The 19,518-nt window shown below is 34.1% G+C and overlaps 1 protein-coding gene and 1 long non-coding RNA gene across 3 annotated transcripts in view; one reads left to right on the forward strand and one right to left on the reverse strand.

Annotated features, from left to right (window-relative positions):
* Window positions 1-17,020, forward strand: part of LOC106883108 (glutamate receptor ionotropic, kainate 2-like) — a 251,853-nt gene extending 234,833 nt beyond the window's left edge. For both annotated transcript variants that reach the window (XM_089338811.1, XM_089338813.1), the window contains exons 10-12: window positions 9,985-10,545; window positions 12,269-12,494; window positions 14,642-17,020. In XM_089338811.1, the coding sequence (XP_089194937.1) occupies window positions 9,985-10,545; window positions 12,269-12,494; window positions 14,642-14,925 (1,071 nt within the window). In that variant the 3' untranslated portion in view covers window positions 14,926-17,020. The remainder of the gene's footprint in view (window positions 1-9,984; window positions 10,546-12,268; window positions 12,495-14,641) is intronic.
* The window catches only part of LOC149131493 (uncharacterized), a 135,725-nt gene that overhangs the window by 50,647 nt on the left and 65,560 nt on the right, over window positions 1-19,518 (reverse strand). The window lies entirely within an intron of this gene.

Genomic DNA, 19,518 nt, shown 5'->3' on the forward strand with positions numbered 1-19,518 from the left:
TGTAGGTGTGTGTGTGTGTGTGTATCTCTGTATTACATCTTGGATGTACTAAGACGTAAGAAGAACCATACTTTCGTTTGTATATATTTCATTATATCAGTAGCAGCTGCCAATTTCTCTGATTCGTTATTTCGATTTGGGCCGTCATCAATCATCTGTCTCTGTATCGCTTTGTCTCGTTCTCCCCCCTCTCTCTCTCTCTCTGTCTTTTTATATATCTATCTCCTACTCTCACCCTATACTATGTGTGCGTGTATGTGTAAAGATATATATATATATATATATATATTTATATGTATGGATATATATGCATTCGAATGTATATTTCTGTGTCTCTTCGCGTGTCATGGTATATTTCTTTTAGTATGTATCAAGCCCTTTGTCTGTGAGATATCATTATCCTATTTACCAGTCATCATAATTAAAAATGCCATCATCACAAGACATTAAGTAAATGAAGACAAAATATCGATAAATTCATTTAAACTGGCACCCTTAGATATTTAACCCCATTGCCGAAATTAATATACTCACATCGTCATTATTCTCCCGCCTTTAATATAATATCACTATCAATATATTCCGAAAACCTATAATATTTTACCAATATTAATGTAGTCATAATAATAAAACGTTGCAACGGTTACTAATTTCCCACTCTGTATGCTAAGATTCCATCAACACTTTTTGACTATGGATGTTTTTGCAGCCATTAAATTTTACAAAATATTGAATATTAATATATTTTTCCTCATAACTATTTTCCCTTCCCTCCCTTTAAAATATTGTTATATCAAAATCTACATGATATACATTTTAAATTCTCACCGTTAATATCTTGCTAACTTTCCTATATACATATTATTGATATTAACCTATCATTAATTCCTTTGCAGTATGATAAATTACCAGTTTGAAAATGTACACATCCGTATTATCCTCCCAGCGTCAAAATACACTCAGTAATAAAACCCTACTTCCATCAAAATATCTCACTATTAACAGCTTCCCTGGGTCCTTGTCCTGCCATTTTTAGGTTCTTCACCTTAACCCATTACCTACCAGTGATCTCATATGAGATCACTTAAAAATTACAAATTACAAGTCAATATTTACACATATCTAACCTTTTTACTATATCTACTAGGTATATTTCTCTGATATTCAAATGAAGTTTGCTGATTGCTCACCCAATATCTCGCTTAATTCTATTTAAAATGTTATTTTGAAATGCTATTTTGATCATTCCATTGTGTTTCTAAGGCTGTTTTATGCTAGAAATCAAAGTTTCATAAAGAAAATTCGAGTTAATAGAATTATGGGATGTAAAGGGTTAAAATCTACGTACCATTGAAATACATAATCGCATTTAAATATACAAAATGAAGTACTGTCTCGAATTCTCGGCCTCGTAGTGCCGTTTAGTCGGTTTCCATTGCAATACATCGGATTGAACCTCGGATTTTTTTTTCAAGAGTAAGCGTGACTGGGAGATCTAGTCTAACAGCCAGTGTCATCAATTGGTCTTTTTAAGAAACATTTATTATAAGAAAAGAAAGAAATCATCATGGTCTTGTTTCTTTCTTTTGTTTTTACTCCGTTTAATTATTTTCTTTGTAGACATGTTATAACTTCTTTACTTTTCGTTCTGGGTGTGGTGTTGAAGGTGATGGGAGTAGTGGCGTATTTAGTTTTAATTTTTATTTATTTTTTTTCGCTTTTTTTTTTTTTTAATTTTGTATCCGGATTGGTTTCTACAGTTAATTGAATTATATCGAAAGCCGTATGAAGTTAACCAGTGCAAGACGTTTCCAATGAATTCTGAATTTTCATTCAATTAGTCCAGTTAATAAAATGAATAATAATAATAATAATAATAATAATAATAATAATAATAATAATGAGAAAAATAAGATAATTGGGAAGTACAAATAGAAATTGGAAGAAAACAAAAGCAGTAACAACTCCTACCACTACTACTATTATTAATACCACAACAACGGTTGCTGCTGCTGCTGCTACGACGGCAAGGATGGGGAGAATGTAAAAAATGTGTTGGGGTGTACATGATTATGTCTTTTCTTTAAATAGCCAAAATGACAGGAACAATACCAATTCTACCCAGACGCGAGCTGGTGGGCCTCGAAGACAAAATGAAATGAGGAAATAAAAGAAGGAATAATAAAAGTGGAACAAACAAAAAGGCAGGAAAAGAAAGAGAAAGAAAGAGGAAGTAAAAATAAATAGAAATAAAAAAAAAGAAGATAAAACTCCAAAAAGGAAAGTTATATAACAAAATATCGCCAAGAAAATAAATATGCAAATTAACCGTGTAAATCAACGTTTTCAGCATTTCAAATAAATTTAGTTTCTACACAAAAATAAAGACAGCGATTTTTTTTTTATATTTACAATATCTTACAAATTTGCCTACAATTTTAAATCTATGCTAATACTTTCTATTTCACATACCTTATTATTATTATTATTATTATTATTACTATTAAGGCGGTGAGCTGACAAAATCGTTAGCACGCTGGACGGAATGCTTAGCGTCACTCCAATTCGGAATGCAAATTCTACTGAGGCCGACCTTGCCTTTTATCCTTTCGAATCGATAAATTAAGTACAGTGAAATACTAGGATCGATATAATGGACTAGTGTCCACCCCCAACAAATCTGGGGCCTTGTGCCTCCAGTAGAAAGGATTATTATTATTACTATTATTATTATTTGAAATTGCAGTGGGGCTGAATCTGTCTCATCTTTTCGCGATCGATAAAATAAGTAGCAGTTGAACAGAATTTCAGGCTTTGTGCATATACGACAAACAATAATGATCATTTTCATTAGGGAAGCGACGAGCTGGCAGAATCGTGAGCACGCCGGGAAAATAGCTTAGCGGCATTTCGTCTATCTTCACGTTCTGAGTTCAAACACCGCCGAGGTTAAATTTGACTTTCATCTTTTCGGGGTCGATAAATTAAGTACCAGGTGAACATTGGTGTCGATGTAATCGACTTACCTGCGAAATTGCTGGCCTTGGAGCAAGATTTGAAACCATTATTATTATTATTATTATTATTATGATTATTATTATTACTATTAATATTATTATTATTGCTCCTGTTCTAGTATTTAAGCTGTTCTAGCTTACCACTGTTTCGTGGTAGCATGATAGTATAAAATTCAAAATCTCGAGTGCATATCGCAGAAGCGAATAAGTTTTTCTTATTTCCATTTTAAAACCTATACAGAATCAATAAATAACTGCAAATAATCGACAGGGGGCTGAGTGTTCTGATCGAATTTTGCTGAGACTATTTCTCTAATCATTATTCTAGGGTATACAATCATAAAAATTGTTCAAACGCAAAAAGTATGTAAAATACATACACAAAATCTGAAGATATGAATACAGGAATAAAGATAAAAAGAAAGGAAAACAAAGTAAAAACTTCATAAATTACTATGAAATAGAAACTAATTAAAGATTACCGGATGGAGGTAGAGAAGAAGATAGAAATAAATTGTCAGCAATGGAAGTTAAAAGAGATATTAAGTACATGTGTACGCAAAGAAGATTTCGCTTCATACTTAAAATATATAAAAGCATAAAGAATACTACAATCTACTAAGTTTCACTAACTGAGAACTTTTATTATTTGATTATTTGCAGTTAAATATATTGATGCTTTCGGTGTCTCTCTCTCTCCATATATATATATACATATATATATATATAAAGAGAGAAAAGCACAAACAGAAACAGATAGACAGGCAGACAGAAACAGATTGATAGATAGATAGATAGATAGATAGATAGATAGATAGATAGATAGATGCGTGTGTATTTGTGTCATTGTGTTGTATTCGTATACATAATTCTTTGAGCTAATATATATATATATATATATATATATATATATATATATGAAAATCTATGCGACTGTAAACATACAGACACATTAAGACACACACACATTTTCATGCGTGTACACTCATGGAGATTCTTTTGCATTTGGATGCATATATGTTGTCTCTACTTGAAAAAATGCGTATGTCCGTTAGATGCATTTTACCAATAAAAAAAATTACTAACCCTGAATCAGGTTGATTGTGTGTGCCTATTATCCCGGCATATAGACTGTTATATGAAGTGTGTTCTGACTGTTTTTTCTTCCTAAAACTAATGCATTGTGGACAAAATTCTCTGGATGGACGTTGACGTCATGCTTAAAAAAGTTCGCGCCATAGTCCGCGTCAGGTTCCGGTTGCTACGTTTAGAGTACAGACGTTTAGTGCACACTCGACGGACTTTCGTTTTCACCAAACGCATCGACGAGAGAAATTACATCAAGTTTTGTAAAAATCTTGCTCACACCATCTAGAAGATTAAGCAAGCCTTTGGCGATGATGGCATGGGAAAAACTCAGATCAAGAAGAGGTACAACTGCTTCTAACATGGCCGCAACTCAGCGGAGAGCGAAGCACGCTCAGGCAGGCCACCCACAAGCCGAAACAAGGAGCCAATCGAGAAGATTCAGCAACTAGTCATGACAGAGTGTCGCGTAAAGTCCAGGAAATTGCTCACAAACTGGGAATAAGCACAGACTCAGTACATTCCATTATAACGGAAGATTTGTGCAGGCAGAGAGTGTAAGAAAAATCCGTTCCCATGATGCTAGCAGAGCAGCTCTTCATGCAAATCGCTCAGTGCATGCTGGACTGTACAAACTACGACCCAGATTTCAATGAAGTTCATCACCACTGGTAATGAGACATGAGTTTGTCTCTGATCAATGCATCCGGTCATCTTGCACGAAAACGAAAATCCTACGAGCGCGCACTCGGCGTCTACATTCTAGGCACAACAGCCGGGGAGTGACAAATATTTTTGAGGAATGCCCAGGAATAGTGGCACCACATTCCACCCAAAGGAATTTGGTCCCTTGAGATTAGTATTGACGGAAAAAAATACTGTCGGATACGTAATAGAACAAGTGTATGATCATCGTCAAAACCGACGAAGAACCATTTGTTTTGATGCATATACATATTTACGCGTTTGTACGTAAACATAAGGTGTAAGGGAACAAAATGGTGTATTTATGACCTCTTTATGCGCACCACTGACTTACACTAAAATCTGGATACCCAATCAGCATGCCGTTTTATGAGAAAAATGTTACGGTCGCCGTAATGGGGTAACTGCTAGCGTAATTACGATGGTCAAGACAGATGGAGCGCAGAGGTAAATCGTTGTCATAAAACTACATGAGAATAACGCGTGTGGATGGATGCAGCTCGTCTTTATGAGATATACAGGCATTATAGATTGGTTGATATGGAGAGAAGAGAGTAAGAATGAAATAGTTTTCATGCAACATGTATACACATATACACATGCACACAAAAATATGAGCATAAACATGTGTGTATACATGTGTGTCTGAGAGAGAGAGAGTGAATGGCCTCTGCCGTGAAGCTTACTAGAAAAACACATTCGAAAATCATATACAGTGTTATTATTATTATTACTCGCCATCACCGAGGAAAAGTGCTTATAATATATATTTTGAGAAATAACGGCCATAGCCATCAGAAACACACACAACCCTATTAAGAAATAATAACAATAATAATAATGATAATGGTTTCAAATTTTGCCACAAGGGCAGCCATTTTGAGTGGAGGGGATAAGTTGATTACATCGATCCCAGCGTTTCAATGGTACTTAATTTATCGACTTCGAAAGGATAAAAGGCAAAGCCGACTTCGGCGGAATTTCACCTCAGAACGTAGCGACAGACGAAATACCGCTAAGCATTTCAATCGGCGTGCTAACGATTCTGCCAACTCACTGTCTTAATAATAATAATAATAATAATAATAATAATAATAATGATAACAATAATATCAATTCATATCATAGTAGGTGCCTTAGGTATAATAAAAAAATATTCAGACAAGTACATAAAAAAACACACCAGGATTTACAACTATATATAACATACAGAAAATTGCACTACTGAGCACTGCACACATCCTACGCAAAACACTTTCAATACAGTAACCATAAGAGCATCACAGCAAACCACAGCACATACCCAAGGCACACAGAGCTGCGCTCGGTAGTGAAGTGAAAGCACGTTATAAAAATAAAACTACTGAATAATAATAATAATAATAATAATAATAATAATAATAATAATAATAATGAAATGAAACCAAGCGTTGAAATGGCGTGGCATTAGCAAACCATGGACAGACATATGTTTTTCCTGTACTTTGACTCGTTAATTTCCGTCTTTCGTCTTTCTCAAGCACAGATTCCCCCATTCTCTCTCATACCTTCTATCTCTCTCTCTCTCTCTCTCTCTTCTTGTTTGTCCCTGTGTCTCTTTCTCTCCCTACCCCACTTCAATAGTGAAGTATAGAAAGTTAAAATGAGTGATACACACAGAGAAACAGAGACATAAGAAGAAAAAAAAAAAAGAAAGAGTGATGGCTTCGGTTTGTTTACACATTTATCACTATCGCCTCTGGCAGATCTTCAAACGGTCAATGGATTTCTTTTCTTGTAGATCATAGACTCATGCTAAAGAATTATTTCATTATGTAGCTATGTACATATGTCTGAGGAAGGCTTCTGCGTGTGTGTGTGTTTGTGTGTTCAATTGTTTGTACAAGAGCATGCGCTGCATGAACAGACAACATAGAATCGAGGAAATATATGTAGGGCATGTTCTGTTTGGTATGCGTTAGTGCATCCTATCAATATGCATCAAATAAATATTATAATGTTATTAGCAGAGAAACATGCTACGCTCCTTCACCATTTATTTCTTATAACTTAAAACATGTTTTATTGATCTCCATAATTGCCAAAATATTGAAAAAAAAAAAAAAAAAAGACGGGGGCTGAAATTTCGTGGGAGGATCCTAATCGATTACTCCAGTGTTCAACTGGTACTTATTTCTTCAACCCCTGAAATCTTGGAAAGCAAAGTCGACCTCTACGACATTTGAACATAGCAGGTAAACAAGGACGATGTGCTGCGAGGAATTTAACCAGCGGGTAAACGATTCTTCCATCTTACCGCATTAATAATAATTTACATAATAATAATAATGATGATAATAATAATAACAACAACAATAATAAGGAATATATTCACAGACACGACAGAGTTGGGACCTATATAAACTGGATGTTATGCCAGCCCCATGGAATATCAAATGAAAAAAGATAGTTTGAGCACACGCCAGAAAAGGTCACAGAAAATGGGAAGGCAACCATACTCTGGGATATACCAATACACACAGAGAAATTAAAGCCACACACACAAATATACATATAATACACACTATTATATGTATGTGTGTGTGTGTGAGTATGTGTGGTGTGTGTTTATGTCTGTATTGTTGTTGGCACTCCGTCGCTTACGACGACGAGGGTTCCGGATGATCCGATCAACGGAACAGCCTGCTCGTGAAATTAACGTGCAAGTGGCTGAACACTCCACAGACACGTGTACCCTTAACGTAGTTCTCGGGGATATTCAGCGTGACACAGTGTGACAAGGCTGACCCTTTGAATTACAGGCACAACAGAAACAGGAAGAAAGAGTGAGAGAAAGTTGTGGTGAAAGAGTTCAACAGGGTTCACCACCATCCCCTGCCGGAGCCTCGTGGAGCTTTAGGTGTTTTCGCTTAATAAACACTCACAACGCTCGGTCTGGTAATCGAAACTGTGATCCTATGACCACGAGAACGCTGCCCTAACCACTGGGCCTTTGCGCCTCCACTATGTCTGTATAACCAATGGGTTTCTCATTTCAGCCGATGAAATTAGATAAATAACATTAGTACAATGCATATTCCATTAGAACATATATGAGTCTTCCATCATTCAGGTACATTATACGATTACAAGTGATACGCTTCTCTATTCATAAAGTACAGTAGAATGTTAAGCACAAGGTGAAAGACCGTCAACGAAACGTTTTACGATATACGCAAAATATTATTTTCATTAATATGCGCAGGGATGGCTATGACAGGCGCAGGAGTGTCTGCGTGGCACCTTGGTCAAGTGTCTTTTACTGTAGTCTTTGGAATGGATTTGGTAGGCGGAAACTGAAAGAAGCCCATCGTGTGTGTGTGTGTGTGTGTGTGTGTGTGTGTGTGTGTGTGTGTGTGTGTATGTATGTGTGTGTGTGTGTCTGTGTGTGTATGTCTGTGTTTGACCCCACCATCATTTGATAACCGATGTTGGTGTGGTTACGTTCCCGTAACTTAAGGTTTCAGCAAAAGAGACCGATAGAATAAGTACAAGGCTTACAAAAAGTCCTGGGGTCAATTTGCTTGACTAACGGCGGTGCTCCAGCATGGCCGCAGTCAAATGACTGAAACAAATAAAAGAATATTTGTTGAATTACTTAAAACCAAAAAAAAAAAAGAGAAAAATATTTTCATGGGAGACAACTCTACAAAATTATTTCCAGTTATGTCCCTGTAGAGCTCATCTATGATTTCTTTAGATGCATAATATATGCAGTGAGACATTTAATTTACGCTTTCTCATTTGAGTTTTTTAAATTATATAAAATTATATATGCAATTAATTTAAATTAACTATATTCTTTTCTTCCATATCTGCAGCTATTGCTAACTTATATAAAACTACATATTCGATGCTTATTCTGTATGTGTGCGTGTGTACTTGTATGTGTGTCTGTGTGCTGGCGCGAGCGCGCGAATAGGAACGATTCTCGTTTTAAATGCCATATCCTTTGTATTTCAATTCCTGGTCCTCATATTTACTTACTTTGTCAAATTCCTTGACAGGTATATTTTTACCAGAGGGATCACTTACATCTATTAGTGTACAATTATTTTCTTCTCCGTCTTTAATAACTATGTCTGGTCGGTTACCCTCGATCGGTCTGTCAGTTTTGACTGGAAAACCCCAGAGGATAGAGACATTTTTACCTTCAACGACTGGCTCAGGGTGATGTTCATACCAGGGTGTTGTTCTTACATATCTTTCAGTGTAAATACTGTCCTAGCGATATATGTATTCGTTTCGTGTCAGCACAAGACATGCCCAGAGGTGATGGTCTATTGTTTCTTCAAATGTGTTAGAATCTGCAGAACCGTTTTAAAGAACGTTAGCCTGGTAGTTTCTTTTTTTCCTTCGTTTGTGAGCAAGCTTTGATCTTGTGCCGCCAATATGAAACCTTCAGTCTCTGTATTCAATCCTGAACTTCTCAGCCACTGACGAGTTGTTACTTGATCTACAACAGCATTTTGATTTCAAACTATATACTGTCCATGCAGAGGTTTCTGGCTCCACCGCACCTCATTTTGTTTCTGCTTCTTCATTTTTGAAGTCCATTTTGCTTGTTTGTGGCAGTGGTTTCAGGCTCTTCAAATATTTAACAATTAATGCCAAGATCCCCTGCGAATTCGCAAGCTTCCTTGACTATAGAATGTGATCATTCCTCTTAGTAGTTTTCTTGTGTTCTTGTCCAGGCGTTACAGTTCTATAAGATTCCAGTTAATGATGTTAAAACTACATTGGACTACTCGAAATTCCAGGGTGTTAATGGCTTCGATGCGATTTATTATGACTATTATTATTATTAATTATTATGACTATTTTATTATGTATTATCATTGTTATTTTTATTATTATCATTTATTATCATTTTTTATTATCATTTATTATCACTTTTTATCATCATTTTTTATTATTATTATTTGTCATCATTATTATTTTTATTTATTATTATTATTATTTTTATTATTAATTGTTATTATTTTATTATTAATTATAACTATTAATTATTATTATTATTATTATTATTATTAATTATAACTATTAATTATTATCATTTTTATTAATTATTATTATTATTGTTATTATCATTAACGATCATATATATAACTTTTCTTTTTTTCATTTTCTATTTCAGAAAGCCGATTTAGCAGTGGCAGGTCTTAGCATCAGTTACATAAGGGAGCAAGTTATCGATTTTACCAAACCTTTTCTCAACCTCGGAATTAGTATCCTATTTAAAGTTCCAAAACGTGAAAAACCAGGGTTATTTTCTTTTCTGAATCCACTAGCCATAGAGATATGGTTGTACGTAATCGCTGCCTACCTTGTCGTCAGCTTTACAATATTCATTTTAGCCAGATTTAGCCCCTACGAATGGTACAATCCACATCCTTGTAACCAAGATGCAGATACTGTTATGAATTCATTTACATTATCAAACAGTTTCTGGTTTACTGTGGGAACATTGATGCAACAGGGTTCAGATATCAACCCAAGAGCTGTGTCCACCCGTATTGTAGGCGGAATTTGGTGGTTTTTCACACTGATTATCATTTCGTCATACACAGCCAACCTTGCGGCGTTTCTTACAGTGGAACGTATGGTATCCCCTATCGAAAGTGCCGAGGATTTGGCCAAGCAGACTGAGATATCCTATGGGACACTCGTTGGCGGATCAACTATGACTTTCTTTCAGGTAAGAAATACATTTTCTTTATCCCATGTTTGTATTTGTCTTTCTCTTCAGAAATGTTCCGTTCTTTTACCTTTACTTGTTCGAGAGTTGTAAGAAATGCCTTGTTGAATCTGTTGACGCTCTTCTTCTTATTATTATGATAATTATGATTATTATTATTATTATTTTGGAGGGTCATTCTGCCAATAATAGTAGCAACACGCGCACAAGTTCAGTTCCACTTCACTATTGCTAGTCAATTCGTTAAGTGTCTAAACAATTTACTAATCTCGATCGTTTATTTATTTAATGTTTTGGTTTAAACAATCACTCGGTTCTTTGTTGGTCTTTAAAAAGATCCCGAACACTACGAAGGAACTTCAACTAGCAAAGAATCGATAAATTGCATAAACGAACCCATTCAACAAGCGAACGATTACTTAGTTGGGTGGTGACCAACTGACTAACAATACGAAGTGTAACTGAACCTGTGCTTGTATCATTATTATCGGCGTAATGACTTAGCACAGACACAGCAAAATGCTTTACAAAGTCTATCGAAAGAACTACCGTTATAATAATTCAAAAATTCAAGCGTTATTCAAGTGCTGAATATTGTTATTTCGCTTCTCAAACAGAACCATTTTTCAGGAGATTGAAGGAAGAAGGAACATGCTTATTTCATACATCAATTCACACACGCCGGGGCGATAGAACAGTTTTCCTTTCATATTTTGTACTCTACATTTATCCCTGTGTTCCCACACGTTCATATATGCATACACACGTACATTGTTTGTTAGTTATTATCAATTCCGGCAGAATTTGCACGGGGAGTCAAGGATGAGGAGTTTCGTATTGCAAATAAAGCGGCTTACGAATGATAATTCTCTAGATTGTTCCAGAATAAAATTTAAAAACAATTACATTTTATAATTTGCAATTTACTCTACTACAATCCAGAGAATTATCATCAGAACAATATATGTATAACATGGACTCCCCTGATGATATCTTTATAGTGATCAAATGTTTGTGTTCACGTAAGATCACTCCCTCCATCAAATCGACATTACCTGTACAGGTTCACGACGTGCCGCATGTCAAATGACGAAATGACGAAATCACGCAGAGCGACGTGAAATGAAGTTTTTTGCTCAAGAACGCAACTCAACGCCCGGTCTGGAAATTGAAAGCACAATCTCGCAATCGTGAATGCACCACCTTACCACTAAGCCATGCACTTTCACACACCCACACAAAGCAACAGGTTGTATTGGGTCACATGTTAACAATAACGTAAGAACGACTTGATGTATATAATACGAAGGTCAGGAGGTATGAAATGGTATGGTCAGGAGGTATGAGATGAATATATTTATTTAGCCAGTTGATACCCATAGAATGGCGGCCGTTTCGCGAAACGGCCAACATGCTATGGATATCAACTAGTGAAATAAATGTATTCTCATACATCCCGACTTTTTTTATATTCCATTTACTACTCATGAAATAATCTTCACTGATTGTATTTACTGGATAAGGCTCTACATTACACACCTAGCTATAGGTTAACTACGTGGTTTGTAGCCTGGTCCTCTAAAACAGGTTTTTTTTTCTTTCTGTTTACTAATGGTTTATATCAATTCATATATTGTGCAGTCTGTGTGTTTGTGTGATTGTGTGAGTGTTAATTGAAGTCAATTCATATTTCCATTTTAACACAAACGTTTTGTACATTCAGGAATCCAAGATAGAGACTTATCAAAGAATGTGGGCCTTCATGGAGAGTAGAGAACCAACAGTTTTTACAAAAACATACGATGAAGGTATTCAGTACGTCTTAGAAGGAAATTACGCATATTTAATGGAGTCAACAATGATTGACTATATAACGCAACGTAACTGTGAATTAATGCAAGTCGGTGGACTTTTGGACACGAAAGGATATGGAATCGGTACACCAATGAGTGAGTAACAACAATTTTTTTTACTCTTTAATTTGTTTCAGTAATTTGACTGTGGCCATGCTGGAGCAAATCGACTCCCGAGCTTATTCTTTGTAAGCCTAATATTTATTCTATCGGTCTGATATGCCGAACCGCTAAGTTACGCGGACGTAAACACACCAGTATCGGTTGTCAAACAATGTTGGTGGGGACAAACAGACACAAACACACACACACACACACACACACACACACACATATATATATATATATATATATATATATACGACGGGCTTCTTCCAGTTTCCGTGTACCAAATCCACTCAGGCTTTGGTCGGGCAGAGGCTATAGTAGACACTTACCCATGGTGCTATGCAGTGGGACTGAACCCGGAACCATGTGATTGGTAAGCAAGCTACTTACCACACAGCCAATCCTGCGCCTATACATGTACCTTTTATCTATCACATTTATCTATAAATTGTTTCAGTCATTAGACTCTGGTCATGCTGGAGCACAACCTTGAAGAATTTTTAGTCGAACGAAGAAACGTCAGTACTTTTTTTTAAAGCCTGGTACTTATTCGATCGATCACTTTTGCCGAAAGACTGTGTTATGGGTTAGTAAACAGACTAACTCCGGTTATCGAGCGGTGATGGTGAGGACAAACATAGACACAAAGACACGCACTATTAGATATATACATATACATATGCGATGGGCTTCTTTCATTTTCCGTCTACCACATCCACTCACAGGCCTTTGGTTGGCCTGAAGCTATAGTAGACGACACCTGACCAAGGTGCCACGCAAAGGGACTGAACTAGGAACCATATGGTTGGTATGCACGCTTCATACCACACAATTACAGATGTACATTTCCTGTTGCATTTGTTTTTAATTTTGTTGATGTTTTTATGGCTGCGTTCTTGGTGGTGGACCTAGCGTGGTTGTTAATGGTGTGGTTTGACAAGTCAGCACAGAAAAGTATGAGAGATGTTAAAGTGAGGAATACCTTACGATATCTTCTCCGTTTTGCTGTGCACTCAATTCTCTATCTATCTCTCCTTTGCCAACCAGTTTTCTTTTTGTTTTTTTTTAGTATCTATTCAATGTTTCATTAAAGCATCAGTCAGTTACTGGATCGATCGTCTGCCACCTCTCTCTCTCTCTCTCTCTCTCTCTCCGTCCCTACTCCCTCACTCTTTCCTTCCCCTCTCTCTATGTATCATGTGTGTGTTTGTGAGTGTATATACAGAAAAGGAGAGAGTGAGAGAGAGATGGTCAGATAGAGAAAAAGACACAGACAAACAGATAGACAGGTGGGGGGGGGGGCAGACAGTCAGACATGCGTTTTCTATAATGTGCACATGTGCGAGTGTTGCATCCATTTATGCAAGAATATGTGCATGGAATTATTCAATTAAAAATATTATTACTGAGACTCGTAATAGAAAGAAACTAATAGTAATTGTGATGGAGGGGAGTACAATCATGTTTGCCGTGGCCTTGGTGCATTAAAAATGTTAGAAAATAAAAGTTAGCTCGTTTTTCATTTATCAGATCTTGTCGCTGTAATATTGTCTCCCTTGCATTTATTTGAATCAGGAATTATTTCCCTTGGATTGAAATTTCTCCAAATATTTTCCTCCATATTGGCAGAATTGTTAGCACGTCGGACGAAATGCTTAGCGGTATTTCGTTTGCCGTTACGTTCTGAGTTCAATTTCCACCGAGGTAGACTTTGCCTTTCATCCTTTCATCCTTTCAGGGTTGATTAAATAACTACCAGTTACGTCCAGGGGTCGATGTAATCGACTTAATCTCTTTGTCTGTCCTTGTTTGTCCCCTCTATGTTTAGCCCTTCGTGGGCAATAACGAAATAAATATATTCAGCTTGCAAAACGAACGGTGAACATTTGGCTTTGTTCACCGCAAAGAAGTGTTTACTTGTATAACATTTTCAAATTTGATACAATACTAGAGTTTGTACCAAAAAGGACAAATAAATGAGATGATGGTTTTCAAAATTTCACGGATATTTTTCTACTTATTGTAACATTTATATGTTCAATTGTTTTGACTGTTTTTTTGTTTTTCCTTTGAACATTGATTTGAAAATAATTAAAACTTGATTATTTATCTTCTGTTTATTTCTCAACGATTAGATTCGCCGTATCGAGACAAACTATCGCTAGCAATTTTAGAATTGCAAGAAGGAGGCAAAATCCACGAACTTTATAACAAGTGGTGGAAAGCAACGGGTACATGTAACCGCGATGAAAACAAAAAGGAATCAAAAGCGAATGCTTTAGGTGTGGAAAATGTGGGCGGCATATTTGTAGTTCTCCTTGCTGGTTTGGCGCTTGCAGTTGTTGTGGCACTGATAGAGTTCACCTGGAGTTCAAAACGAAATGCTTCAGAAGACAGAGTCAGTAAGGTAAGTAGTTGAAGCTTCTTTCATTCCATAATTAAGACATTATATTGGCAAAATCGGTAGAGCATGGGGCAAAGGATTTTGCGGTATTTAAATGTGGAATATTACGTTCTGAGTTTAAACATCACCAAAGGTGGCTTCAGTTTACATACGACTGGATTAACCAGCTATACATTACGCTATAATCTACAGTATTAAGTCTGTCTTGGAAATCAATATTAATTCACTAATTACGGCATTTGATTGGTAGAATTCGGATTTAAATATGACGATATGCGTCATAAATTCTATTCCAAGACCCCCTTAAATATTCTTCTTCTGGGGGTTACTAAAACGAAAAACTAGTCATTTTCTGGGCCTGATTTTATCAGTTATATTTCTCTAAATGCAAGGCGTATTTTAGAAATAATAATTGATTCATTAATTAGGATGTCGGATTGGCAAAATCATTACATCAGTGGATGAAATTTCCAGTGGTATTTAGTTACAGTTATAAATGTTCTAAGTCTGCGTCATTTCGTGATCAAAAAATAATATAGAATATAAAATATCTGGTGATTGAATAAAAGCGAAATTGCATATTATCGACCTTGGTGGGTTTTGAACTCAGAACATAAACAACTATAACTAAATACTACATAATGTTAAGCATCCACTGTTACCGCACTCGTCCCATTGGCATCACTATTACATGAATGTAGTTGAGCAGAAATAATATGCCGGTGGACAGTTGTATGTGTTAAACTATTTTTATATTTAGTACAGTCTGATGCAAATAAAATATTCAAATTTCTGGGAAATGAAAGAAGTCACCCAATTGCTTCCTATGCATATTGGTCTGCATTATAGTCCCCAAATGAGGGCGGATGTTTTAGTGGTTAGCGTGTCATATTTGCGATCGAGAGATCGTGGCTTCGTTCCCTGGACCGGGTACTGCGTTGTGTTTTTTGAACAAAACACATCCTGTCACGATGCTCTGTAATCACTTCAACGCCTGACGTGTGATACACTCTGCTCCTGTTCAGGCAAAGTCGAATTGATACAAGGACTGACACGCAAGCAGCAATTTGGCAAATGATATAATTGATATAAACTAATCCCAGTCAACCACTGAACCGGTGTTATGGACTGATACCTCACTAAAATTTGTGATATTAGCAATAATTTTTTTGTTTGTTGTTTTTTTAATTTCTTTTGAGTAGGTAATAATATAAGTCACAAATTCACATGTAACACCTTACATCAGTTAATCTTAATATTGCTTTTAAATTTTGACACAAAGTAAGCAATTTCGGGTGAGGAGATAAGTCGATTACATCGATCCCCAGTGTTCAACTGGTACTTATTTTATCCACCCCGAAAGGGAGAAAGGTGAAGTCGACCTCGGCGGAATTTGAACTCAGAACGTAAAGACGGGCGAAATATTACTCAGCATTTTTCCTGGCACGGTAATGATTCTGCTAGCTTGCCACTTTACTTAAGCTTAATATTATACGTATAGTAAATGGGGTGAGCTAGCAGAATCATTAGAATTCAGGGGAAAATGCTTAGTGGTATTTCGTACGTTTTTACGTTCCGAGTACAAATTCCAGTGAGGTCCACTTTGCCTTTCATCCTTTCGGAGTCGATAAAATAAGAACAAGTTAAGCACTGAGGTGGGTATCATCGATTTACCCCTCCCTTCGAAATTGCTGGCTTGTGCCTGAATCAGAAACAATATTAGACGTATAGTGTTCAAATCCTATAAAGGCTGTCTATAAGTTTCCTCACTACTGTTTTAATACATGAGCCCACTCAAAATGCATTAGTAGATTTGGATGAGCAGTGTTTACAAACCCGTTTGACTGCTCCTGTACCTCAACTGTAGATTTAATTCGACTTCCGGTTCGTCAACACCAGGCATATTGTTGCCTTTAGTAGAGACCACCCTATTCTAACTAACTAGAACAAATTTTCAGAGGAATAATAGTTTAATACATGTTGACCTTTATCTACATACACCAGTCAATCTCCGAAATCCTATAGAATACTTATTTATCTTCTTTAAAGCATTTTAAACCAAATATCAAAAGTAGTTATTACAAATATTTTGAAAACTCAAAAGGTAAAAAAAAACTGCATTAAAAACGATAAAAATGATTTACAAAAATTATAGCAAAAATACATGATAGTAATTTACTAAAATTATAATAAAAAATGGTTTTAATTATGATTTATTCTATTTCGCTATTTTCCTTACCCTAAAAGTATGTAACTGTATGATAATAACTCGAAAGAAATCGATGTTGAGTTAGAAATGTGACTTGTAATACGCTAATAGAAAGATGCATGACAATCTGAATCTTAAAGGAACTACTTCCTACTAGCGGTCCAGTGGATCGAGTTATATAAATTGTGGGTTTTCTTGATGTTGAGACCCATGTATGTCAACCCTGAATGAGCGTAGGTATTTCTAATCGAGTGAGTGACTACATGGACAAACACTCATTGACAAAAGTCCGTTGATGTTATATATTCGTAATTTGTGGCATGTTTATTCAAATTGTCATTATAGTATTTTTGTGAATTTTGTTTAAGTCAGATGACGATTGTCAGCGCCCGTCTACGTTTTATGATTTTGTTTCCGCAGGTAATAGAAGTGGAGAAAAAAAAAAGAGATATGTGAATATAGGAAATTTATGCTGCAAATCGTTAGAAAGGAGACATAGTTTGATTACTGATATCAAACGGCCGAAAGAATTAGGTCTGTCAATCAAAATGTAGGGTAGACGTCATTCGACGAGCTTCCGTACACTTCTGCTAAATCATAACAACTTAAATATATTGTGTCTTCCTAGCTGGTACAAGTCACACGTTCAATGTAGTGCACACGGATATCGAACTAAGAATCGCATTATTAACAAGCGAGTTTCTTAAAGAGATGCTTGTAATGCTTTACTAAGGCGTATCCTTCCTCCATTAGAGACAGACGTCTGTTTTACACGAAGCAACGTTGTTATATCAGTTACTGAGAGAGTAGGAAGGGAAAAGAAAAAGAAAGGGTATCGGAGTGAAATTTTCTCAGTGTATATTCCCTGCCTTTATATTCGGATTTCTAATTATTTATTAGAAAATTCTGAAATTCATCTCTTCTGGGACCAATGTCAGAAAGTAATGATCATATAGATGCCAAACTTATTCAATATTATAATGATATTATAATGATATATGCTTTTATCAATGTAGAAAAGCATTTTTGTTTAGGCTTCTGCTTAATAGGATTCATTAATACAGAAAACTAGAAAACTAACGATTAAAGATAATTAGGAGATAAAATAGAGAATTAAAAACGGTTCTATAAATAAATATCCTTGACATTCAAAACAACTAATTGGCGTAATCATTATGAGACAATGATATTAATTCCAATAATCATGCTACTGCCACAGTATGCGTTTATATATATATATATATATATATATATATATATATACTGGCCTTGTGCCTATGTACATATATTTATATATATATATATATATATATATATATATATATATATGGGAGAATATACAAATAATAACAACAGACGAGGACAGGTGGTGTAAATAACAAAAGTATATATTAGTATGACGCTCGGGAATACGGAAAGTCTTTGACGTTTCGAGCTACGCTCTTCAACAGAAAGAATACGGAGACAAGGAGAAAAACACGGAGAAAAAAAAAATTGTTTGTGTCCTTAGCAGCAAACATATATATATATAGATATATATATATATATATATATATATATATATATATATATATATATATATATATATATATATATATATATATATATATATATATATATATATATATATATATATATAGATATATATATATATATATATATATATATATATAGATATATATATATATATAGATATATATATATATATATATATATATATATATATATATATATATATATATATATATATATATATATATATATATATATATATATATATATATATATATATATATATATATAGATATATATATATATATAGATATATATATATATATATATAGATATATATATATATATATATATATATATATATATATATATATATATATATATATATATATAGATATATATATATATATATATATATATATATATATATATATATATATATATATATATATATATATATATATATATATATAGATATATATATATATATATATATATATATATATATATATATATATATAGATATATATATATATATATATATATATATATATATATATATATATATATATATATATATATATATATATATATATATATATATATATATATATATATATATATATATATATATATATATATATATATATATATATATATATATATATAATATATATATATATATATATATATATATATATATATATATATATATATATATATTATATATATATATATATATATATAGATATTAATATATATATATATATATAGATATATATATATATATATATATAGATATATATATATATATATATATAGATATATATATATATATATATATATATATATATATATATATATATATATATATATATATATATATA

Source organism: Octopus bimaculoides, chromosome 21 (genome assembly GCF_046866305.1).
Source record: "Octopus bimaculoides isolate indiv1 chromosome 21, ASM4686630v1, whole genome shotgun sequence".
NCBI lineage: Eukaryota > Metazoa > Mollusca > Cephalopoda > Octopoda > Octopodidae > Octopus > Octopus bimaculoides.